General features: G+C 43.0%; 2 protein-coding genes across 3 annotated transcripts; both read left to right on the forward strand.

Annotated features, from left to right (window-relative positions):
• The first annotated feature begins 112 nt into the window (after positions 1 to 112).
• On the forward strand, positions 113 to 6,606 carry LOC119559961. Its single transcript, XM_037873194.1, has 2 exons — positions 113 to 654; positions 712 to 6,606. The coding sequence occupies exons 1-2, from the start codon at positions 213 to 215 to the stop codon at positions 6,498 to 6,500; spliced, it is 6,231 nt and encodes a 2,076-aa protein (XP_037729122.1). The 5' UTR covers positions 113 to 212; the 3' UTR covers positions 6,501 to 6,606.
• A 6,069-nt stretch (positions 6,607 to 12,675) lies between these two features.
• On the forward strand, positions 12,676 to 24,921 carry LOC119560435 (transcription factor SPT20 homolog). Of its 2 annotated transcripts, none has more exons than XM_037873875.1 (4): positions 12,676 to 12,767; positions 21,765 to 22,949; positions 23,406 to 24,426; positions 24,535 to 24,921. In XM_037873875.1, the coding sequence occupies exons 1-4, from the start codon at positions 12,759 to 12,761 to the stop codon at positions 24,594 to 24,596; spliced, it is 2,277 nt and encodes a 758-aa protein (XP_037729803.1). In that variant the 5' UTR covers positions 12,676 to 12,758; the 3' UTR covers positions 24,597 to 24,921. The 2 variants fall into 2 exon arrangements, with proteins under 2 accessions (XP_037729803.1, XP_037729804.1); XM_037873876.1 differs by having other exon boundaries at positions 23,409 to 24,426.
• The last annotated feature ends 86 nt before the right edge of the window (positions 24,922 to 25,007 follow it).

A 25,007-nucleotide genomic window follows, 5' to 3' on the forward strand; every position in this document is an offset into this window, starting at 1 on the left:
TAAGTATCTGTTTTTGTGCTAGTCAACAATTTAACTGCGCGCCACAAGTGGCATTTTCCAACACTGCCGAAGAATGGTATTTTTCAGTATATTCAAAACGGCCTTACCATTCTCCGCCAGCACGTGTGTGCGGTTGTTTTTGTGGTTTAACTATTATTTTTAACGATTTTATACGTTAAATAGGGGAATATAATATAAAGTATAAAATCAGAATGGCCATTCAACCCAACCGGCGGAAAAGGAAGCACCAGGAGGCAGATGGGGAGCAGCAGGAGGAAGGCGAAGTGGAGGTACCCAAGAAACTGGCCAAGGAATCCGACACGCCAAAGAAATCGAAAAAAAAGAATAAACCTGAGGGAATATTAGATGAAACCACGCCGGAAACAAATGGAACCGAGTCTGCAGACACCACTCCCTCGAAAAAAAAGGTAAAAAAGCCGAAAACCACCCAAGAAAATGAGGAGCAACAGGTGGAAGTGGAGCAGACCGAATCTCCCTCCAAGAAGCACAAGAAACGGAAGGATGTACAGCAGGATGAGGATGAAATAAGTCCAGACTCCGGCATTGAGCCGGAAGAGACTAGCATTCGTTTTCCCAACGACTTCAAGATGATGCATTTTCGCACCAAGCTGCGCAGTAATAATTTTATTACAGGTGGGTAAAGGCATTCAAAAATCATATAACCCCTAATCCTTTGATTATAAATTCCAGAGCTGCGACACTTCCTGCATATGTGCGCCACCACCCGACCAAAACTGCCGGCCAAGTACATAGAAAAGCGCGGCAAACCCTTGGAACTGGCCGAGGCCTTCGAAAGAATCGACAAGAGCAACCTTTTGCACGTGGACTACCTCACAGAGGCACTGCAGCGGGTTGTGATGGAAATACTCACCAACCAGAAGAACCACATGGAATCTGCGATTCATGGCTGTCGCTACTTCCTCAAGGTTCACGGCGGAGTGCTCGGGAATCTGCTGCAATCCTCTCGGCCAAGTCACCGGCGCAACGCCCTCAAACTGCTCACGGCCATCGTGTGCGTGGAGCCCCAGTTGGGACGCCAGGTTCTTAACTCCTACGACGTGCTCTCCAACGTGACTGTGATGCAGCAAATGCTGTCACATGCCAAGAACGATTACCAAAACGAGGACACAGTGCGCAAGGCGTACATACATTTTATTCTGGCCTTCCTTGTCGATAGCAATACGCTGCTTATCCGGAACATCCTGGACCGGGGCCAACTGATCGGCGTGCTGGCCAAAGGATTGGTCTACGATGACCATGTAACCGTCTGCGTGGTGGTAAACGCTCTAAGGCAATATGTGCTGGAGAACCCCGAGATACAAAAGACCAAGAAGGTGCTCGTGTTCGACTTGGAGTGCTGCAAAAGCCTGCGTCGCCTCTACGACTGGGAGGGACCCAATGGCCTCCCCCTGCTGTTTGATAAAAGTAAAAAGCAGGTGATGCAGCCCCCAAACCCAAAGGAAGCTGAAGCCGTTTCGGCTGCAGTTCACGAACTGCTACTGGTCCTCTTGACCTCACGCAAGCACGGAGTCTGCTTCGATGCCATGACCCACTATCGCCAGAAACAGAACAAACTGCAGGGCAGGGTCCTCGGTTCTCTATACAAGCCCTACGATAATCCCCGCAAAACCGATTTGGTCATTCAAACACTGACTGCTTGTCCGGACTTAGGTCGCCACACCGTAAGAAATTACTCATGCCTGCTCAGTCCGGCCAGGACCAGGATGGAGGATATGCCAAAGGCTGCGATTTTCCTGTCACAAGTCATTGATGCAGTTCCTCCGAGTGCTCTGTCAACAGCTTTTGATAAGATGACTTTAACCGATTTCGGATTTTGGATCAAGGAGCTGTGTCTTCCCATCGAAGCTTTGTTACACATCACCGGTAAGAGGTACCTCAACGATTCTGACTTTCGTGCGCGAATGGCTGTGCAGCGCCTGCTTCTTTCCATGATGAAACAGTACAGCAACTATGTGAACGCCATTGCAGTCCGGGAGCAGTCGAAAAAGGCCGGCAACTCACTGCGTAAATTCAAGTTCGATTTACTGAATCACCTACTGGTCCACTTTCCCACGATTGAGTCCATTCTATACTCTCTGTTTATGTCCATCAAACAGCAGACAGCAGAAGGAGTGGACGTGCTGGAGTGCTTATCGGTCACTTTGGATCTGGTGTTGCTCATGTGCAAGGAGAATCGAGCTTTTGTGAACAAGACAAGTCAAATTCTGAATTATTTGGAAGTATTGCGACCTCTTTATCAGACCGATTTTGATGAACTGAATAGACCGGAAGAATTGTTCAAGATTCAACTAGAGTTGAAGTCGATTAAAACCATCCTTCTGCTCTTTCCGCGGTCTTTGAACCCTCAAGAAAATCTTTTTGGCAAGGTATTTCAATCGTTCATAAAAGCCTACATGCTGAAGGATGTATCCATCAAGTCAGAGGCTGGAAACATATTAAGCCGTCTGTTCCACAACACAGGATTGTTTGATTCCTGCAGCCATGAGATCAACATTTGGCTTGAGGCCCTCATCGGATTCGATGCGGAAACTGTGACCAATGTGGTGGAAATCCTTCTGACGGTACTCAGCTTGGAGTGGAGGAACATAGAGCTTCCGAAACTAAGTATTGCGGACACTGCCGTAAACACCAAGAACCTAAGCAAAATCTTTGCTCAAATCGAGCAAGGTCAAACGGTACAAGCCTATGTGGAAACTCTGACCCTGAGTAATACGATGCCACTTCTGCTGAAGGGTGTGGAATTAGAGGAACCCTACGACGCCTATGTGGAGGTAGTATTTATTTTGCTTTTCCACTATCACAGCAAGCCTGAGCAAGTGCTGCAACTTTACGAGAATCACCTAGACAAGCACAGTGATTATATGAAGAGCTGGCTGCCTGTCACCGGAAAGGAAAAACCGAAAAAACTACCAACCATCTTAGCCGACAAGTGGCCACTGCTGAAGCAGATGCGGAAGGTTATTACCGACGGGGATTCCCAGCCTTTCGAACAGCTATTTAAAGTTGAGGGGACCGACGAGAACTTCGAGCTGCAGCTGGGAGAGGGTCAGAGTATGTTGTTGCACTTCAGCCTCAGCAATCCTCGTCGCAACATGATCTACGTTCAGGATCTGCTTTTCGTTTTCAGCCATCTTTTCACCACTCAGCGATTGACTAAACTTCAAGCCGAACTCACTGCAGATTATCTGATCAAGTTCCTACAAATTGCCAATCAGGTTGACGATGGCAAGGAAAAGGTTCTCGAGGAGGATGACCAGCAGCAGGACGAAACGCACACTCAGAGTCTGCTGCACTACATATTCAACATTCGATTGTGGGCGTTGCACCCCACTGAAATGCTAAGCGAGACGAGCGAATCTCGCTTGAACTATGTTATTTTCCTTAGAAAATTGACGGAGCATTGTCGTACATTGGCCCGATTCGAAAGTCATGCTGCCAACTACCGAATTCACTTGATCAAGACCTTGGATATTGCTTTGGATACATCAGTGGCTCAACTGGAGCATCAACAGCAACTCGTCGAGTTCGTGGCACTTGTTGATTCCTTTGAACTGAACTCTAGTGAATGCGTTCAGATGCTGGACTTACTTACAACCAAAGTGCAAGCAAGGGACTTCATTCCGAATGGTAGACCCAATCATTACTTTGACCTACTGTTGCGTCTTCTCGGTCGACTTACCACGCTAAAGGAGCCCATCGACTGCAAGCATTCATTCAAGGTTCTCCTGACCTTCTACAAGGATTTCTGCGAGCTTAGTGAACAACAACTGGAACCTTTGGAGGCAGCCATTTTGCAGCTATTGAATAATTACCATCATCACCTGGAAGAGTGCGACAGCGACTTCTTTGCCTGTTTCTTCACAACCTCTCGAAAGCTAAGCAAATCCGCCATCCGTTTGGCTAGTTTGCTACTCGACCGTCAGCCCAGATTGGCCGAAAAATTCGCAGAGCTACTGCCCAGCAACTTGGACCAGAAGGAGCTGGTGTATCCCCTCCTCGATATTGCTTTGACCAATAACTACCAATTACCTCAAGCAGTGCTTCAACGTTGCTATCAGACTTACAAGAATGGATTCATGAAGAGCATCGAGAAGCCCCAGAAGGCTGCTTTAATCTACCGGGAGCACGCAGAGGCTAGTGCCCTGCTTATTGCCCTTTGCATGCCCAAGTCCGAGTGCTTGGATTACTGCCAGAAACAGCTTAAACTCGACTCCGTGGAGCTCTTCCAGGTGCGTGTTCTACGCGAGATATACTGGCAGGCATTTGCTGCAGCCAAAGATGAGAAGCAGAAAGCCACCGTCTTTGTAAACTACATAAACCTCAATGTCCAGCTGTTGGCGCTGGATTTGAAGAAACAGGCTTTGGATCTGGCCAAGCTGGAGCAAATCTCCTGGAACTGTTACGAGTGGTGGAAAGGAAATCAGAACAAGGATCTACCTCTGGACTGGAGCCGTATGCTGAAGAACCCGCAGTGGCTTAACTTTTGCAAGAGCTGTTTGAAGCTGGCCCTGCATCTCGGTCCAGAACGACAGCCTCTTCAGGATGAAACCAATGGGCTTGTGCTTAAACTGATGGCCTTTTTGGTTGATGGAATGTATGAGGATTATAACGAGGAAGTGCAGCAGGAGGAGGATCCCACCCCAGCACTTCTGTACGAAATGATTTGCACGCATTCCTGCTGCTTTGACCATCTATTGGGCACCCAGAGTGAAACCAAAACACATATTTTACAGCTCATGGAGGCGTTGGCCAGGAAGGCACCCAGTGCTCTGCAATCCGGCCACGTGCCCGTAATCCTGGGCTCCTATCACGCGAAACTGTCTCCTGCGGATCGTTATGGATTAGCTCTGCTGGAGCATTACGAACACTTCGACGTGGGATTGGATAAGTTCAGACCATTTATTTGGGGCGAAAGCGCTGTGGCCCACTATGCTTTGAGAGCTGCGGACGAGGATGAGCGAGCACGGTTGCAGCAGCAGGAGACCAACGTGGCCCAAGTGCTGGCCTTGATTGTTCGGGAGACCAGCGAGTACACCATTGAGAACTTCCCGATTTGGAGGAACCTGCATGCCAGCCAACAACTGCCCTCCGTGGAGTTTCAAAATCCTGCAAAGAAATACCAAAGTTTCGGCGACAATCTTCTGGAGCAAATGGTGGAGCAGGGCCAGAAAGATTTCCCACAGGAGCTGCGGCGCATCTGCCCGAAGCGCGAGAAAGTATACGAGACCTGCTACGATCCCGCTTTCCTGCTGCCTTTGATGATGCATTGCTTCGCACCGGAGTCTGTGGTCTGGGCCCGCTGGCCGGTGCAGAATGGTTTGCTAGCTATCACCTTTTGTGGTCTATCCTCGCTGGACAAGGACATGAGACTGGCGGCGGCCAGTTGCCAGCAACGCTATCGTGCCCACTTTGAGCTCTCGAAATTCTACGAGCGACCGCTGTGGACGCAGGCTTACGAAAATATTCAGGCTGGTTTGAGTGAGCTGAGGAACTCTTGGCTGGCGCAGCGAAGAACGCATGGAGGAACGCCTAGGGTTCCCCTGATCCCTGCTCTGTTTATCGCCCACAGCTTTAATCTAAGCACAGAGCCAACGCATCTGCTGTATAAACGGCTCATGATGTATCTGCGGCTGAAGCAGAGCTTTAATTTCCAGACGATACCCGACTTCAATGTGTTCTTCTACTCCCAGGAACCGGAGCACCAGCAGTACCGCGAGTTTATTGTGGAGCTGCTAAGGTGTGGCATCAAGTGCAGCGCCGATCTCTTCCTGCTGGTATCCACCAATACGTTTAAGGTGCTGCTTGGATTCTACGGCTCAAGTTTGGCTACTCTGGAAACGAATCTGCTGTTGCTATCGGTGCTTTCTACTTGCGTGAAGATTCCCGGAGCTGTGAAGATCATGCTAGAGCACGTAGGCATTCTGTCCTGGCTGGTAGGCGTCATTCGCGACACGGAGTTCCATCAATTCGACATCATCGAGGGCGTCATCAGCATCATCAACAATCTGTGGTATTCCCTGGCCGCCTCTCGCTCGGAATTGCCGGACTACGACCACGTTCAGCTGCGAGTGCATCGCCTTGTGCTGCAGTTGCTGCCACTGCTCTCGCCACGCATTTCTATTCCCGGCTTGGGTCGCCTGCTCAACGTTCTGTGGAAGAGTGGATCGGCCAGTGGCCAGCATCGTGCCTTGTCCGCCGCACAATTGGATGTCCTGTTCGAGTGCATCTCTCGGTATTGGCCGGAGCAGCTGGCGGGAGTGCGATACGTGAGAAGCTTTGGCGGCTCTGGCGCCTGCTCGCGTTCCGAGTACTGCGACTGGCTGGCCAAGGATCAACAGCTGGAGGCTCCTGCCGTACTCGCATTGTCCAGTTTGCGGGAGTACGTCATAGAGTGGGCACAAGCCCACAAGACAGAGAGTGGAGAGGAGTCCAAGCTGCTGGCGGAATCAACAGAGTAGGAAATATAAATTTTTTGCTGTAGATTAAGCTATTGAAATGTGTTTACCGTATAGGCATCAAGAGTCTTCGATTTATTAAATTTTATTCAATGAAATTTTGACCTTATTCGAATCTTTCAGTTATACCACCATAATATGATATGTATTTATACTAGTTACAGAGTGAGATGATTGATTGATTATTCCTTTTAGCTTGACATATTACCGCCGTAACTCACAGTGTATCAATATTTGTGGGAGTCACTCGAGACTGCCCCTCAAAGCAAATCACTCACAGATGTGTTGAAAATGAACTGTCATGTCTGCGACTGCTCCATAAGCCCCGTCAACCTTCATTAGTCGGCTCGCAGCGTATGACAAATTATGAGCAATCAGCATAACAAAAGATCGGTTAAGCCCAAAAAGAAGAAAATCCGAAGACAAAGTATTGGACCATGGCAAAACCCTTTGGTGTTTGTTAATTTGGCCAATCCATTTTCACACGCAGCACATGTGGGCGCTCACCCTCCATCTGTGTCATCTGCAAGGCAGGTTTGCATCTTCCGCGACCCCAGGCACCACCTACAATTTGTTGGGTCAACAAAATGTTAATCACCCGAAAGAGCTTAAGCCCAAAAAAACTAATTTTTGGTCTCCGAATTTCTAATATTTAAAGCAAAGTGCACAAAGTTGACGCAATCGACGAACGAAAACATTCACAAGATTTATGATTTTACTAGATGTCTCGAAATCTAAGCCACTTTGTTACATAAAACTCGGGGCTGGGTCTGTCGAGCTCTAGAGTGGCAGATGCGACTGGATCCGAAATAATTGATTGATATTGCCGGGAATTTTGTTGTTTATGAGGCGAGCGTCATCCCAAAACGTATCAAATGTATCTTTTGCCCTGAAAAATATAGTGGATCGCATAAATGTATAAATTTGATTGGCCCGGGGCATAAACAACATGGGAGTAAGCAAATAAAGAAAGCAAATGATCTCGGAAATCATCTCATATTATCTCATTTGATGGATTATATTAATATTGGATGGCTAACTAGTTATAATCATTAAGCCCTAAAAAATGGGTCGTAAATCGAGGTGGCATTAATTGGCCACATCTTCATAAGGGAAACAAGTTTTGATTGGCTTGATTGAAAGATGAAACCCATCATCAGCCAGGCATTGTTTAAAAATAAAAATATGAGCCTTGCCCTATATTTGTTTAAAGTAATTAAAAGAGAAGACTGTTTTTTGTGCCATTTTTACACTTACTTTTACTTTTTTAATTAGTTCCGAAAAATAGTTAATTAATACATCTATCAAAGCATTAACCCACTTAATTAGTTGCTTTGATATTATTTTTTTAAGTATTTGTTTATTGTCTTAAATATAGTGTCGTAACGCAACAAATTTTTGTTATTCTTGTATACTTACATGAACGTAATAAGATTTCTCTTTATAAAGGCATGTGAAATTTCACTTACTTCACGCATCAATCAAAATCCGTCAATTTCCAAGTTTCACTGACATTTAAGATCCCAAACATATTTCAAACATGATGAAAAATAGCCAAAGAAAATCCGACTGCCATGGCATTGAACTATCCACAATGAGCCAAAAAAAAATTGGGGTTCAAGAGTTCAGACGGTAGCTGTCCGAAAACCAGAAGACAATCCCATAGCCTCTTTGTGGGTGTGACCACCGATCGATGGGCAATTAAGCTGCTGTCAAATGATTGATTTAGCTTACTTAAAAAGCAATTTTGTCTAATCCGGAACTGACAAGGCCCCGAATGTAAAATGAACCCAAAGACGCCTAATATTTAAAACGAGAGTGGATGCATATGATTATCCAAAATGCGTTGGCAAATCTTTTCTCGGGTTTCAGATAGTCGCCCTCCCATGGGGTCCGGAGATTAGAGCTGCTTCTGCTGCGTTCATATTTCACACCTTAAACGACAGTCTACGATTGCCTTTTTCGTCTATTTGCATTTTAAATTATTAACGCGGCCTCATTGACACGTTTATTTCATGGAGCACAAAGGCCTTTGTCTTATGTCAAACGTTTGCAATTTATACAAATTTATTTATAAATAAATTTCTCGATTGTCCGTTTGTGCCATTTATTGAACTCGTTGCTCTTTTTGCTATTTATGATTTCATTTGCCCCTGCCAATCATAAATGCCTGCGATTGCCGGCTCCTGGGGATCGAAGGGTACGGGAGAGGTCTTCAATCAAGTGTCACAATAAAGCTGAGCCACAGGCGCCTAGATATCGATGATCGCTTGCCCAGATAGATGACTTTATTATACGCTCCATGGGAGATTTGTAAACGGTAGTGGGCAAAGGGCGTGGCGAATTGAGTCAAGTGGCTAAGGTCACCGGTGGGTTGCTAAATGGTGCTCTATGGGGGGTTCAAAATTGCGGTTGACGCGATTTATGGCAGCTGAGATCACCTCTGATCGGATGCCAATCCGTAACCGCAAAACTTCATTAGGAATCCAGTTCAGCTTTAAAAACATGCAACAAGCATTTTCCATTTGCCTTGCACTGAGAAAAAATGGCACTAGAAATATCCCAGAAAATGGGTTACATGTCAAGTATTATATCTATAAACAGGGATATTCCATTTAAGTCAGTTATAAAAACATAGCTTATGATTGTTTCAATGTTTCTATCCCTATCATAAAGTATAATTAGTAATATATATATTTTGAAAGCCCGCAACTTGCCTAACAAATCACTGAATTAAATCCACAAAAGGAGAATTAACAAGGAAGAACGCTACAGTCGAGTACCTCGACTATCAGATACCCGTTACTCAGCTTCAGGGACCAAAGGGAAATGGAGATATGCAAGCAGCAAGGCGAGATTTAAATACGCCACCTACCGGCGGTAGACAGATTTAAGCATTGTGGGCGTTAGGGTAGGCGTGGCAAATTTTTTTTTGGATCAATCGATAGGCATTGACGAGACCAATACATTTCAGTTAAAATTTTTAATCTAGCATAAAAATTGTGGGCGCCACAGGCTTGGGCGGCTTGTGGGCGTTAGAGTGGGCGTGGCATATTCGCATAACAAACTTGCGCTGCGTACAAGGCTACGGAATCTAAATCTGAAATCCCAATACTCTATCTTTGATAGTTTCCGAGATATCCGCGTTCATATTTACGATTTTTTGAAGTTTGTGGGCGGTTTGTGGGCGTTAAAGTGGGCGTGGCAAACTTTTTTTTGGGCCAATCGATAGGTATTGATGAGAACAATACATTTCAGTTTAAATTTTTACTCTAGCATCAAAATACAGTTTTGAAGCCACAGTTTTGGGCGGTTTGTGGGCGTTAGAGTGGGCGTGGCACTCTACTGAAACAAACTTGCGCTGCGTAAGAAGCTCAGGAATCGGCTCGCCAAATCTCAATAGCCTAGCTCTCATAGTTTCCAAGATCTCAGCGTTCATCCGGACAGACGGACAGACGGACAGACGGACATGGCTAGATCGACTCGGGTAGTGATTCTGATCAAGAATATATATACTTTATGGGGTCGGAAACGCTTCCTTCTGCCTGTTACATACTTTCCGACGAATCTAGTATACCCTTTTACTATACGAGTAACGGGTATAAAAAGAGAGACCAAAATAAAAAAGTTCAAGAAAATACCCGAAAATTAGTTCCATTTCAAAAATTAAATTTATTAAAATTAGATTTCCATATACATAAGGCAATTGTAGAAACGTTGCAATATCAAACTCTATTTTGTATATAAAGCATGAACTATTTACGGGTCTTAAATTGAAAAATTATTATTATAAATTCCGAATAATGCCTAATAAATCCCAAAATAAATCTACAAAATCAGAATAGGGCCTCAGAATATCTGAGTGTATAAAAGCGTTGCTTTATAGACAATCCCCCATCCCAAATGGCCCGCGGATCATCACGTTCAGCCTCCAGAGGGGCGAATGTGGGGCCACCGTTGTGTCCTGGCCGCAATCAAAATTTGTTCAGCATACAGAGCAGCAAACGACTTGGATTCGAAAAAGTCAAATTGAAAATTGGCAGGCGGGGGAAAACGCATGGAACAGTTGGAAAAGGGTGCAAACGGGTTCAAAAGCGGCGTCGAGGCGTCTCGGCATCATTTCAAATATCAAAAGTCACGACGAAGAAAGCTGGTTTGCCATGCCATGCTCAACGTGTTCGATGTTTGCTTTTTGGCTCGCTTTTGTGGCTTTCTGTTGGTCTTTACCAAGCATTTGCCAAATAATCTGCCGCTAAGAGATGCGACTCCGAGACTCTCCTCCCAGTGGCATGTGGAAATGGAAACTAGTCGGGTGGCGGAAAGTGCTTTTCACTGCCTGCCGATTCCCCATTGACAGAGGATGGGTTTCGGTTTGGGTTTGTGTCAGGGGTTCCACTCCCCCGCCGACTGGTGATTTCCCAGGCAGGTTACGGTTAGCCAAAAGGTGTTATGGCAGCTACCAACGACGATTTGGTAATACCCAAAAGATGTTATTAAATGCAATGGTGCATTACCTATTTACTTTATAAAGAAAACCTATTTGGTTCAAAAACGAAGCATTAAATTGAAAGATTTTGTATTGGTTATTTTTCTTCCTTTGTAATTTTTGGTTTTTAAGATGTTGTTTTGAAGTATATATTTTTTTTATCAATTAACACATTAGTTTCATAGCAAAAAAAAAAATTTTATTTTTGATTTTCATAAAAATAGATGTAAAATGAAACAATAATAGTACATTTAAGGACTTTAAACTTTGAGTTCTATATAAAATTCTTTTTCATTACAATTTTGAAAGGCTTAAAGTAAATATAACTAACTACTCATATAACATCTACCTTGACTCAAAATAAATTACTCAATTAATATATTTAATATTATAAGGTATAATATTTGGTATATTATGTTTTTTATTAAATTAAATATTTACATATTTATTTTACTATTCCATTTTAATTGGAAAACCTTTCATAGAATTACTAGTAATTTATTTATTTAGTTTTCTTTAAAACTTTCTGTTTTTTCCGCATTTTTACCATAGATGGTCAGGTGATGCTTCCAGGTTTGGCCTGTTTGGCACTCAGTGGCTCATCAAAGCCTCATCGAAGAAATAATTGCAAGTGGCAAAGTTTAGAGGAAGTGCGAAAAGGCAGGCGGAAATCGAATATTGAAACATGCGTCTTCAGAAATGAGTTAATTTACATGCTGAATTGGCGCTAATTCGAGAGAAATTCGCGCCGCGAAGTGGCCCAAAAAAATTGGCCAGCAAATCCAATCCAGGAGGAAGTGCCAGCGAGTCCGAGTCCAAGCGCCAACTTTGATCTGCGGCACGTGTGTGAGTTGGCCCAAACTGGCTTGGAGCGCTCATTAGGCTGTGGGCAAGGATTTTGCTCGAAAGCGAAACCCGAGATGTTGGGTAATGCCGCGAAACTGAGAAAGTCTGCCAGCGAGACACGCAGCATAAAATCCCAAATATAAATAAATGTAAATGAATATAACTTAATTAACCTCCAGGCAATGCAGTTCCACTAGAATTCCGTTGCGTCATGATGGCCATTAAAGGTGTAGTAAGCTTGCAGTTCGCTGCCAGCCAAGTTCAAGCTTGAAACAACAACGAAAGATGGCCATAATGAGCTGGAGTTGCTGGCTTTCATTCATGCCAAGCACGCCAGCAACATGTTGCCGCCCGGCAGCAACATCTGCAGCATCTTCAGGCCTTTGGTTTTGGTTTTGGCTGTGGCTGTGGCTTTATGCTTTTGTCTTCGGCCAGGAAACCTCGAATCGTTCGCGCCTCAGTCTGCATCGAGCGTTCAGACGGTTTGGTTTGGTTTGGTTTAGTTTTCCTCTGCCAGCGGTTAGCCGCCCCAAAAAGAAAAGCAACAACCTTTAAGCAGAAAAATCACAAAATCTTTCTAACTCTGAGCCGCGAAAATTATCGGCCGGTGTGAACTATTGTCCGCTAATTCGAAAATAACGATTCGAAATTTGGCAATTAAACGAAAATAAAGTGCAACTAGCATCGACCGACTGCCAGCGGCATATTGGCATTATACAAATCAAATGAATATAATCCAAATACAATAAAGGAAACGTTAGCAGCTAATTCGCATTTGATTAGTTTATGTTTCTGTCTTGATTCGAAAATTGAGATTTGATTGCGTGCATCATCTGGAAACGAAGCAGAAAGTGCGGTGGAGTGGTCGTCAAACCATCGGATTACAGCTCTATCAAATTGGATATATCCCACTGAGATACATAATCAAAATGCTGGTGGTAAGTTCCAGAAAAAAATAATAAAATATAAAGTGGTCAAGTACTTAAGCTGTAATTTTACAATTTCTTGAAGTAGTCCTTACCTTAACCACTATAATTTCGGGATTCTATTAATATGTGATATATTTTATACATTTTTAAAAACAAATCTAAAACTGTTTGATTTTTAAAACTACTTAAAATTGCGAAGCCTTAATAATTTTTTTGAATCCCCTAATAAGTACTAACATCTCTATAGTATAGTTTTGCATAACCTTTTAATATTATTTTATTAAGTAATAATACTAAAAAAGGTCTTTTTGAAAGAACTAGTGAATTTAATCAATTTCTCAAGCTAAGAAAGGAGCCTGTTAATTTATAATCATTATATATTGGAAAATGTTGATTGATAGTATCTTTAACAAATATTCACTAATAGTTTTGGATCTAAATAATAATACAATCTTTTGCTACGTTTCGTTCTAAAAAGGTTAATGAAAGTGATAACTAACTTCTTTTCCACGAGAGAGATCACTTAGCATTATTTTAATTGATGATCCAAGGAACCCACTAGCTCTTACTTTTCTTGATCAGAAAGTATGACAAGCAATCTTCACCTCAATAGAAATTTCACCCAGATTGCTAATTAAAAAACGTCAATTAGTAAGACGTACATATAAACCCGCCCATTTCTGGCACTTCGAAAGCCCGGGCGTGGGAGTTACTGGCTTTTAAAGCTGTCAGACTGCGATCGACGCCAATCGATCAGATAGCCCAATCATGAATATATGCATGGGATTTCTTCGTTTTTGGCAAGACCAAATTATTGAAAGTCATTTGCCAACTCATTTGTGTAATGGGTTTTTAATGCCGTTTAATGATTCCATTTCGGAGCCAATAAAACAATTTAATTAGCGAGATATGAGACGCATTTAATCCGTATGCCAGCTACCGATCAAGTTGTTTTACGACCGTTAATCACTCAAAAGTCCATTTGGTAACTATGCCTGATTAAGACCGTCAAAAGCGACATATAAAGCTGTGACTTTGAGGTCGAAATGCGAATGGATGATGGTTATAATAGGCGTTTTAAACACAGGTGCTGGTCGGCTGGTCGGTCGTTTAACCCAATTTGATTGGCCAAGTATACACAAGGATTTATGTGCCTTCTGACCCGCATGTAAGCCAATTCAAAGCCCACACCCCAGGCATATCCGATTTCCAGATTGCGCAATCGACAGTTTATGGCCAAATTCAAATGGCCAGTGCGACCTGTTCGCCAGCCAAAGTTGAGAGTTGGCAGCAGCCTTCGACTGGACCTGAGCAACCGGATCGACTCCCAGTCCCAGTCCCAGTCCCAAAAATAAAAAATAAATAACCAATCCCAGCCCATCCACCATGTCATCTGCGAAGACGTCCCAAAACGCAAGATGTGTGTAGATGTCTGCCGTTGTTGACATGCAATAAAATTTCACTTTTCACCGTTGCATAATTGCAGTTTGACAATGCTTAAAATTGATTATACTGCGTTTTTTTCGCTTTTCTGTTTAAGTTGGCAAAAAAAAGTGGCGGCTTCCTTGCCGGCCGCTGATTTCACCGGCCCAAAATTAGCCATCGGGTCATAAATCATCCAGAGGCAGTCAGTGTCAAGGGATGTGCTGTGGGGTTTTCCCTATTTGCTAAGGAAATTAAATAGTTTTAAGGAAGTATAAAAGGTATACATATAAAAAATAATATATATATATATAAATAAAATATAAAAAAAAATAAACTTAAGGTCATGTATATCATGGTGAGAAAACTTTAATTTGGAAATTGGAAGAGGAGAAAACAAATACCTTTTCTGTGATGGATGTATTTTGTATTATACCTCGAGACCTTCTATATAATTTCCCCTAATCAACGCCTTAACAATATCAACAAATAGTGTATTAATTTTATTTTTTAAGTCATGCCCCAACTTATCTCTGTTAACCCTTTGAATTAGTTTTTTTTATAAACTAAACAAAAAATACTAATTACCCTTTTGTTAAATCATGTATAGAAAGTACGCAATACTTACCAAATAAAAGTCTTTGTAGTAATTTCTTATCCACATCAACAATTCAAAAAACATGAACAACAATCATTAATGAAAGCCAGCCCAAGCACATGTTAAAAAATACAATTGGTTTAATGATGACCCCCCAGTCACTGGCTATCGTTTCCCCAAAAAATCCGTAATATAACACAAATAATACATTACAATGGATCTTATCACCCGTGAGTTTCACTCGGTCATTTCAATTAACGTTTTCAAGTGCCGCGGGCTTCCGATTTTCACAGTCATTGAACAGATCTGGGGAATGCTACTTTGATTATGATTTTGATTATCGGAACTGTTGACCCGCCGCCATTGTGGGGTAACAAAAGTAAAAGTGCCACACACTCACTCACGATCGGCGCTTCATTCACAAGATATCCAATTCATGGATTCAACAAGAAATAAATAACAAGAAAAAACCGCCCGCACACCGAGCGGCAAACACATATATCGTGCGGGGAGATCTGTATCTAAGACCAGACTCTGCACGAAATTGTGCAATTGTCAAAATAGCAATTTACAATTTACCATATGATAGATGATGGGCAACGGAAATGGTGGGGAGGGGGGGGGAATAAATCATCGCCTCTCGTAATATAAGTATGACTTTAGCCGCTGAGCAAGTGCAGTGGAAATGGATGGGATGGCGGTCATGCAACGCTTTTAGGGGGAGTTTAGTGCCGAGTTCGTTGCCTAAGTCTTTTGTTTTGTAAACCCATCGACGCATCTGGCCGCCGAAAGGTCAACAGCAGCATTTCGAACTGGCAATTGTGGTTGGCTGGTACCCCTCAAGTGGTAACTGGCACACGACGCCGCACACACAATGTAAGCGATTTACATAATAATATGTAACTATATAGACAGGCCAAACAAAAGCTGGGCATAAAAACATTTACCATTTACCACTTCCAATGGCCACCACCGCCGATGATCTCTTCCCCCAGCAGCAGCAGCATCTTCATCTTGGCTCTTCCTCAACAGTCGGATCTTTGGAGACCCAGACCGAGGAGACCAGATGCCCGGGCATCGATAAAAGTGAAACCGAAATTGCCGAGTACACAGTACACGGCCCAATGATGCCATTGACATTGCATTTTTGTCTCAACGCGCCATTAGATGTAAAGAGCAAAACAAAAAGCGGAGAAAAAAAAAACAAATGGTAAAAGAAAATACAGAGATTTCCCTCTTCAACCCCTCCTCAAAATCCGAACCCCGAACAATGGGCAGACATTACGCGAACCAAATGCAAACAGAAAATCTCTATTGGATGGAAAAACCTTAGCGCCATGACTGCGACTGTATGGGCTGCGGAAATTTATCGTTATATGCGCACATCGGTAATTTTGTCTTATTTTTATTATGAAATGCTGTGTGGCTAAATAAAAGCCGGGGAGATGGCCAAAAGTATTGGTCAATAAGCTCACTCTGCGGATTTTCACTCAGCCAGCGAGAGTTTGGCGTGGCAAAAAAAAAACCATATTCATAGGCATGGTGGAAACCTGTTGTAACAGACAGCATAATATTATTATCATCTGCCTGGCAAATTGAATTTGATGGGCAGACTTGAACTTCAGCTGGTTATCGGGGGTCCATCAATAAACTTGACCTCTGGCCAATCAGCCGAAAATAACCTTATGTCTTTGGGTTTGTTGAGATCCGATCTGCCATATAACCCATCATAGCCCAAAAGCAAAACGAAAACCAAAACCCAATTAAATGCACATAAATATGCAAATAACTGTCTGCAAAATGGGCCCTAATCGAAATGTAAACAGCCATGAATTCGATTTCCGAAGAGATCCCCTCGCATATCGCGATATCGCGTTATTGGTCAATATCCAGCGATCCAATCAATGCCAATCAAGAGTCAAAAGCTCGCTTCCATGTCAAAACAGCCTATGCCCAGAGATCATATTGATATCGTATCGGTTCGAAACAAAGCCACACATCTGAGATCGAGGCGCGTCAGCCTCGAAATGTGAGTGTGAAATTATGCAAATGGGATAGTCGGGACTTGCTATCTGGCATCGAACTGGACGGGATGGTATGGTATGGTATGGTATGGCTTCCATTGAGAGAAGATGCTGCCGAGGCCCACACACGCAATTACGGAGGTTTTTTATGGGTCCGTGGACAACGAAGCTTGGTAGCCACAAAGGCAGTTAAAAGCCCATAAAATACTGTAACACATTTATTGGGCAACCGAACACAAGAAAGACCATCATTGATAAAGGCTACCAAATGGTAGCAGATATATCGATTCGTGCATGCTCTTACAGTGATGGAATCGGTCTATAGAAATAGTATATATTATAACGATTGTTACATATATCTGCAGAATTAAATAAATACTTTTAAAAAATCTTTTAAAAATACAATACATATACTTTTATAAAGAGTATATACGATCCAAATTTTTTTTTTATAAATGGAAACATCTTTGTAAGGAAGTCAAAGAGAATGTAAAGTAACAGAAATCTTTTAAATGACATCTATATTTGGCCTATTGATGTATTTTAACCACATAAGATTTGCCTTTAATAAATCCTTTTGTTTTTATAATCTGGCAAAATTTGGTTATGAATACCGTCCAATTTGTATATCATAGTAATGGGCCATTTATACCAACTTTGTCGAAAGATGAATATACCCGTAAAGGTTTACCCTTCAGCCCATCAATCTTTTATTTGGGCGTGAACTTGTCTTGAACAAGCTTTTAATAAAATAAATCTGTATTAAATGCGGTTGTATTTTACGACTTCGGCGGCTTACAACATAATTTTTACAACATTAATATGTATGCTGGCCCACAGAAACCATAAACACCAATTTGCACTGGCTAGCCAATTGGCGAGGGGATGGGCTTTGGGATTTTGGATTTGGGATTGGAGCTCAGATTGCGTTATATGGCGAACTGTTACATCCAGAGCCAGATAAACAACTTTCGGCCGGGTCTCGAAATTCGGGGTTTATCATCTTGCCAGCCAGCCAGCTGCTTAATAATGCGTGGAGTCTTGTGGATGTGGATGCAACCACCGCAGGTTTGAGCAATGCTAAATGCAAAATGCAAAATGCATCTGCAGAATGCGAAATATCTGAGGTGCAGCGGCGCTCGGCAGGCGTGAAATTAATCACATTAAAAAAAAAGGAAAAAAAAAACAGGGGAATCCAAAAACATAAGCTTCCCCCCGCCCAACTGACAGCTCGAATTACTGGCATACGCGAATATGATGTACCATTTTTTCATTGTTGGCCAGTGGAACTGGGTTACCCAGACCAGTCCGCACGTCGAAAGTGAAGTTTCGGTTTTGGTCAGTTTTCGAATTATGCAATTGCCGCTTCTTTTGGCCCGAGGAGATACCAGATACCCGAGGAGGGGGAAAAAACAATGAAGAAAACACTTTCAACCCACACACAAGAGATAAATAAATTATATAGACAGCTCTGGGCCATTATCCATTGAGGTATTGCTAATTTATTGGCGATGTCCGATTGTTGTTAAATCACTTTTTACACTTTGCCGCATGTTTGTGGTTAAGTTAAGACTTCGGGCCTTTGCGGAACTCAGCGGCCACCGATGGTAATTATGGTTAATTAAAGGAATTTCATTGAGCTGCCTTATGGTGTTTTACGCGCCTCTTAATTTCGTACATTTACAATGTGAATATATTCATCCAATTAAAACGGAAATTTGCGGCGCCTTTTGATTTGGCTTTTAGTTGGGAACTAGCGCGAATTTTAAGCAGAGAAATTTTCAAATTGCTGCTAGGCTTATTAACCTTTAGCCATATGGAAATTAAAAAAACAATACCATATAATTAAAAAAGGCCTTTAAACATGCATAAAATATTTACTGAAATCAGAGAGTTACTTACAGAAATAAACTTTAATTGATCACCGCTAAGAAAAACTTAGTTACATAAGACATTTCAAGTGTTTAAAAATATTTAATGACTTATTTTACATGCAGACTCTTCTTAAGTATAATAATAAACATTTAAAAACAATATTTAACTATTGGGTAATATATGTTTTGCATTAAAATCATTATATTCGTGGTGGAGACACCACTAATTACAATATTTAAATTTATTCATATTTGTTTATGGCAGCATAATCGGTAATCCTCTCGAATCCCCCAAATATTTACTATTAAGCACTTCCGCAAAGGTTGCTTGGAATTTACGTGTTTTAAAGTGGCAAACATAGCAGGGAAATGGCCCGAGATGAAATAAATGGAAATGCCCACATGCAATCGAGCCCCCTGCCTTTTAATATTGCTGCTGAGATTCCCAACTGACCATTACGATTTATGATGATTGCAATTTCTTTTTGCCGTGCTGTGGGCCTGTGAATCCTCCCTGCCCATACCATTTCTTTTGTACCTTTTTCCCAGCCCGATCCGCGAAATCAAAGCCGGTAAACTTGATTAGCTTAGCGCCAACTTGACGCGACTGACGGACTGTCCGACTATTTGGCTGACTGACTTGATGTTCACGATGATTTCCATAGTGAAATTGACGCAAATGAGCAGCGAGGCAGCAAAGCAGACAGCACCATCGATTTTGTTGGCCAAAAAGCGAAATGCCAGACGAAAAGTCAATAGCAAACAAGTTGTGGGGAGAAATGCCTGCACACTCAGTTTATTTCCCATCAAATATGGTTGCTTTTGCCTCCTGGTCGATGGCGTGGTCCATAATGTTTTGCCCTTTAGCAGAACTTGAACTCTGGCCTTGGCTCGGGCGGATGCCAGGTAAATTGTGAAAAATTATACTTATTTTACCCGCCTATTTAAAGGTGAAAAAACTCGAGTCATGTTCGATTTTATAGCATTCGACATCAAAGGAGACGACTTCGGTTATTGGAAGGCGGACAAGTAGAAAGTTTGGGGGACGAGCCCCAGTCAAAGGTGTTGAGCAGAGTCGTAAGATTTAATCAATGGACAAGATTGATGATCTACAGGGCCTGAAAACTAAAAAATTGACTTTGCAATTTTTGCACTTAACCCAGTCCACGCTGAAAAAAACTATTAATCTTCCTAAATATTTTATTTAGCTGTTAAATCAAAAAGTCTTTCACAAGTCTTTAATCTTTTCAGCTCTTAAATATTATTTTTGCAATATTATAGTAAGCCATTGAGTCAACAAGTATTTCAACTTCAAACTCTTTATTTTATTAAGTTATTAAATCAACAAGCATATTTTAATCTTCAAGCTTTTTAGTATCTCGATTTTTAAATTTTATCAAATTATTGTGAATTTTTTGAACATGCCTTTTTTACATTATTTTTTTTAACTATAAATTATCTCATAGATCATCTTAAAGTATTAAAAAATTATTCCCCGTGCAAAGCGAAGATTTATGCAACATTGGCATTGCAAATCGCTGGAATCCTTGCTGCGAATCAAATGGGCTTTTCATTTCATCTGCTGCTGCTGATGCCGATTAAATAATTTCCAGTCAGGCAACGACTGGGCCACGATTGTTCAAATTTGGCCAACAATGCGGAGTAATGCCAAGTGCCAAGTGGCAACAACGTGACTGCCACACAAATATCCTGGGCACCGGCACCCAGAGTGAACCCCCAAAGAGCCAGAAAACCCAGACCAAAACCAAAAACCCAAAATAAAACCAAATCAAAGCGAGAAACCCACGTAGCTCCGGCGACAGGTGGTCAGATGGTTTGGCTTTCCAGCCAGCCAAATTCCCCAGCCGTTGATGCAACAATTAGCCTAAGCACTTGGCCACAGAAAAACAAGCCTCGCAAGTTGCTGGCCAATTTGCAAACGGTCTCGCCGAACCACATGAAAAACCACCAGGAATCAATCGTCAAGCTGTTGAAAATGGGAAATTGTGCAAGGCAAAGGCAAAGATTCCCCCCAAAAAAAAATGGAAAGAAAACCGAATGCCATGAGTGGGCAGCCTGACCAGCAAAAACTATATATAATGCGTTATGATTTTCCATCTGCGCATGCGCAAATGCCGGAAAGATTTCCACGCCGCGATTAGCAGGTTTCGGCTGGAAAAACTGAAGGGGTCACAAACTGCAGACCGCGCGGCCGCATTTTCCACCAGCTTGCAAAAGTTTTCCCGCAATTGGGCTTGGTTTCTAATTTGGCGAATGAAATGCACTCAAAATTCCAAAGAGTTCACTTCATAGAGTCTCCCATCAAAAACCAGGAAATTTCTTATGCAAGATAATAAAGAAAAAATCGTAATCTATGACACTCTTTAATTCGCTTAGCAAATTTGACTAGCTTAAAATTTCAATTTATTTAATTTTGTTATTGACGTAAAATAATATTGAAATATTTTTAAGCAGCTTTGAAAAGTTATACGTAGTTGGACTTGGCTTAGAAAAAAAAAACAAAAAAGGCACTCGAAATCTTAAAAGAGTACTGTAAAAAATATTTTTTAAGATTATGGCGAAATGAGTACACTTTCTTACAGTACAGTAAAATTGGAAGGTATAATACAAAATAACACTAATGTGTGCTATAAATAAATGACACGCTTAAATTCGCTAAACAGATGTAACTAGATAATTTAAAAATTCGCTGAGGTGCAATTTTATGAATTTTTGAATTAGTTTTTACTTAGGTTATATTTCATCGAATTATTGTCGGAGCAATTACCAAACTTAAATTTACTTAATAGAGCAGAAAAATGGCATAAATTTCAACAATCCATTTTGGAAAAAAAACCGCTTTTCCTAATGACATATGAAATTGGTTAGGTGTCACAGACAATTAGCCCAAGTGCCCCAGTGCTCAAGGTGTCTCCAACTAGCCGAGCATCAAGGGCCATTAAGGCAAATGAGGCCTGAAACTAAGACCACATCATGAGAAGGCTGCTGAACTTATTAAGTTATTAAGTTTTAAGCGTATCCATTAATGTTTCCACTTTCTTGGTTTCGTTTCTTTATCCGTAAATAGAGACATTTCAACAGTCTGCCTTGGGCTTTGCTGGCGATTCTCTTGCTGGCTGCCCTGAAGCTCCATGTGGCCAATGCGGAATCGAGTAGTGAGCAGAAGGAGGAGGAGGTGGATAGTTCCAGCACGGAGAGCAACGAGATCATTCCCCGGGAGGCCATTCAAAAGTTGGACTACTCCGTGAGGCAGGCTCTACTTCGGGCCATTGATAAACTGGAGCAGGAGGAGGCGGCTGCCACGGAAAGTGGCGAGGAGAATCTGAGTAGCAGTGGATCCCGGTCTCTCCTCCAAATAGAGACTTCCACCCTGCCTTCCCACCGCGAAAAGGATGAGATTCTGGAGGAGAGCACCCGGGGAAACGAGCCGGAGCCAGTGGTGCCCACTGTCCAGTTCTACACGGCCACCTTCGACGAGAAGAATGCCCAGGAGCAGTTGCTTTCCTCCTTCATCGATCGTTCCAAGCTGTGGAAAAAGACCACGATACGGAAACAGAACTCACCCGCCGCCACTGCAGTTTCCCTGCCACTCGAACCGAAATCCGTGGAGCCCGCAGGTCCGGAGAATCGCCAGCTCACCCGGAGTGTGGATTCCTCCAGTTCCGGATCCGTGAGCAGCAATGAGATCTCTCACGATAGCGGCAGTCACGAGATCAAGTTTGAGATCAGCAATGTGCGAAGGGCGACCACTCCCACAACCACCACATCCTCGAGCACCACCACAACCACCACGCCAAGACCCCGAACCACGAGACGTCGCACCACCACCACGACGACGACAACCACCACGACCACGCCCAGACCCACCCACAACGAGGATGGGGAGAACATAGAGCTGGTGGACAAGCAGGACATTCGCATCCAGGAAGCCCCGCTGGTGACCGCCTTCACGGTGGATCTGGACGAACGGGGCACTGCCCAAAAGTTCCGCCCACTGCTGGCGGGCAATCAGCGGAGCAGCAACTTCGCAGCCCCACCGCAACAGCAGCAGCAACAGCTGCCCCACATCGGACCCACCATCACCAAGCTGAATGTTTTGGAATCGGAGCCACCGGCCATTGCGCTGCCCACACAATTTCCACCCACCAGCAGCAGCACCACCACCACCCAGGTCAGCACGAGCACCACTGCCGGCGGCGGTTTCTCCACCACTCCCGCTTTCCTGGCCAGCTCCACCAGCAACTATGTAAAGGTATGCTACTAGAAACATTACAATCTATCTAAAATGTTGGCGAATTTTAAATACCTTTTGTTTGGTATTGAAATATTATTATACTTTAGAATAATGTTAATACACTCTGTTCTTAACACCCATCTCTTGATCTCAAAAGTGAGCCAAGACCGGTTCAAGCCCGAATTCTCAAATTCAAGATGGTCTGATTATGAAACTAATTTCTTCTTGAAAAACAAATTCGAGACTACTATAATCTCTATTTAAAAACGAGAATATTTTTATTTTCTTTTAATATTGGGACTACTTGTATCACTGTTTCAAAATCGCTTTATCTTTAAAAACAAATTCAAGGCCAGTTTTGTCTTTCTTCTTAAATAAGTGAGATGACAAATTCTCGAATTGAGATCGGTTGATCTAGGCTCTTTTCCCTTATCAATTTATATAAGATAACTACAAATTAAATGACTATTTCAGCAGGAACCCCTAAACAATCTGGCTGAGCCTCCCAGTGTAAATAATTACCTGATCGAACGGCAGCGATCTCTGGAGCAGCAGATCTACCAGCTGAAGGTTCAGGCGCAGCAGCAACAGGCTCTGATCCTGCGCCAACTCAAGCTGCTGGAGGAGCAGACCCAGAGCCGTTTCCAGGGCACTCCAATTGCCCAACCCAGCACGTTGCAGCCACAGCAGCAACAGCAACACCAGCAACCTCACCTCCAGCAGCAACAGCAACTGCCGCAGGTCCAGCAGCAACATGGTTCGCTGGAGGCCATTCAGACGGGCCTGCAACCGCCCTCTTTGGGCGGCGGTTACTCCATAAGACCTTCGGTGGAATTTATACCCAGCACACATACCAAGACTGTTATTTATCCCACATATCCAATTGAGCAGCAATTGCCGCTGCGCGATGCCGTTGCGGGTCATAAATTCGCCCTGCACAATGGCAACATAAACGCGAATAACTACCAGAAGCCGCCGGCGAATGCAGTGCAGCAGATTTACCAAAATTTGCAGCAATCTCTGCAGAAATCGAACGAAAGCCCCCAGGTCCAGCCCTCCAATCAGTTCAACTTTGCACCGGCCGAGGCTTCGCAACTTCAGGCCTTGCCCCATAACAATTACAAGCCATTTCAACAGCAGCAGCAGCCACAACAGCAACATGTGCAGCAGCAACAGTTGCTGGTGCCCAACTACGTCAGCAATGCGGTTTTCCAGCAGCAACAAAGGGCTCGGCAATTCCGCCAGGAGACGGGAGTGGGCAACTTTGGCCTGAACACCAATGTGGAGATCCAGCCCAGCAACTCCTTTGCCACCACAATTGTTAGCCAGCAATCTGGCCTAAATACCAATCCCAGTCTGGAGAATCAGAACTTCTACAGGCAGCATTTGACGCCCCAGTTGAGCAATCAGTTGCAGCAGAACGCCCAGCAATATCTGCAGCAGCAACAGCAACAGCAGCAGCAGCAACCAAAAGCCAGCGGCGACATTAGTCCAGGTAATGCACACTTTAAGGGCAGACCGAGTGGCCCCAGTGGCAATCATCTTAGTCAATTTAGCAGCTTAAGAAATTTTGACGAATTGAAAGTAATCAGTAAAGTTTTAGCTCTCAACCATGGGATACCGCAGTTCGCCTCACAAAACCTGCACTTCAACGGGGCCTTCTGAGCACTTGCACCACCAAAAAGCACCACCACCACCAGCACCACCATCCCGCACCACCAAACACCTCCTGCTCCTGAGTCCTTATTACCCAGAAAACCAATATCTACCACCCTAAACGTTGACTTAGGTTTTACGTAAAACATCTTTGTAAATATACATTTTATTTTAAAACATAAGCGTCGGTCTAAGAGAAGTATATAAAAGAGAGCAGAATGAGCTATCCGGAGGATATGTGGAGGAATTGATGGTGAGGTAATTGGAAGAGCAAAGTGTTGAAATGTAACCATTATTTATTTTCTATGTGAATAAAGTTTATCTTAAAGTACAACTAGATGTGGTTTTCAGTTATTTTTTTTAGAAAAAATTATATATTTATATTTGATTTCTTTTTCTAGCTTGTAAACTACCAAAACG

The sequence above is a fragment of the Drosophila subpulchrella genome, unplaced genomic scaffold (genome assembly GCF_014743375.2).
Source record: "Drosophila subpulchrella strain 33 F10 #4 breed RU33 unplaced genomic scaffold, RU_Dsub_v1.1 Primary Assembly Seq354, whole genome shotgun sequence".
In the NCBI taxonomy this organism is placed as follows: domain Eukaryota; kingdom Metazoa; phylum Arthropoda; class Insecta; order Diptera; family Drosophilidae; genus Drosophila; species Drosophila subpulchrella.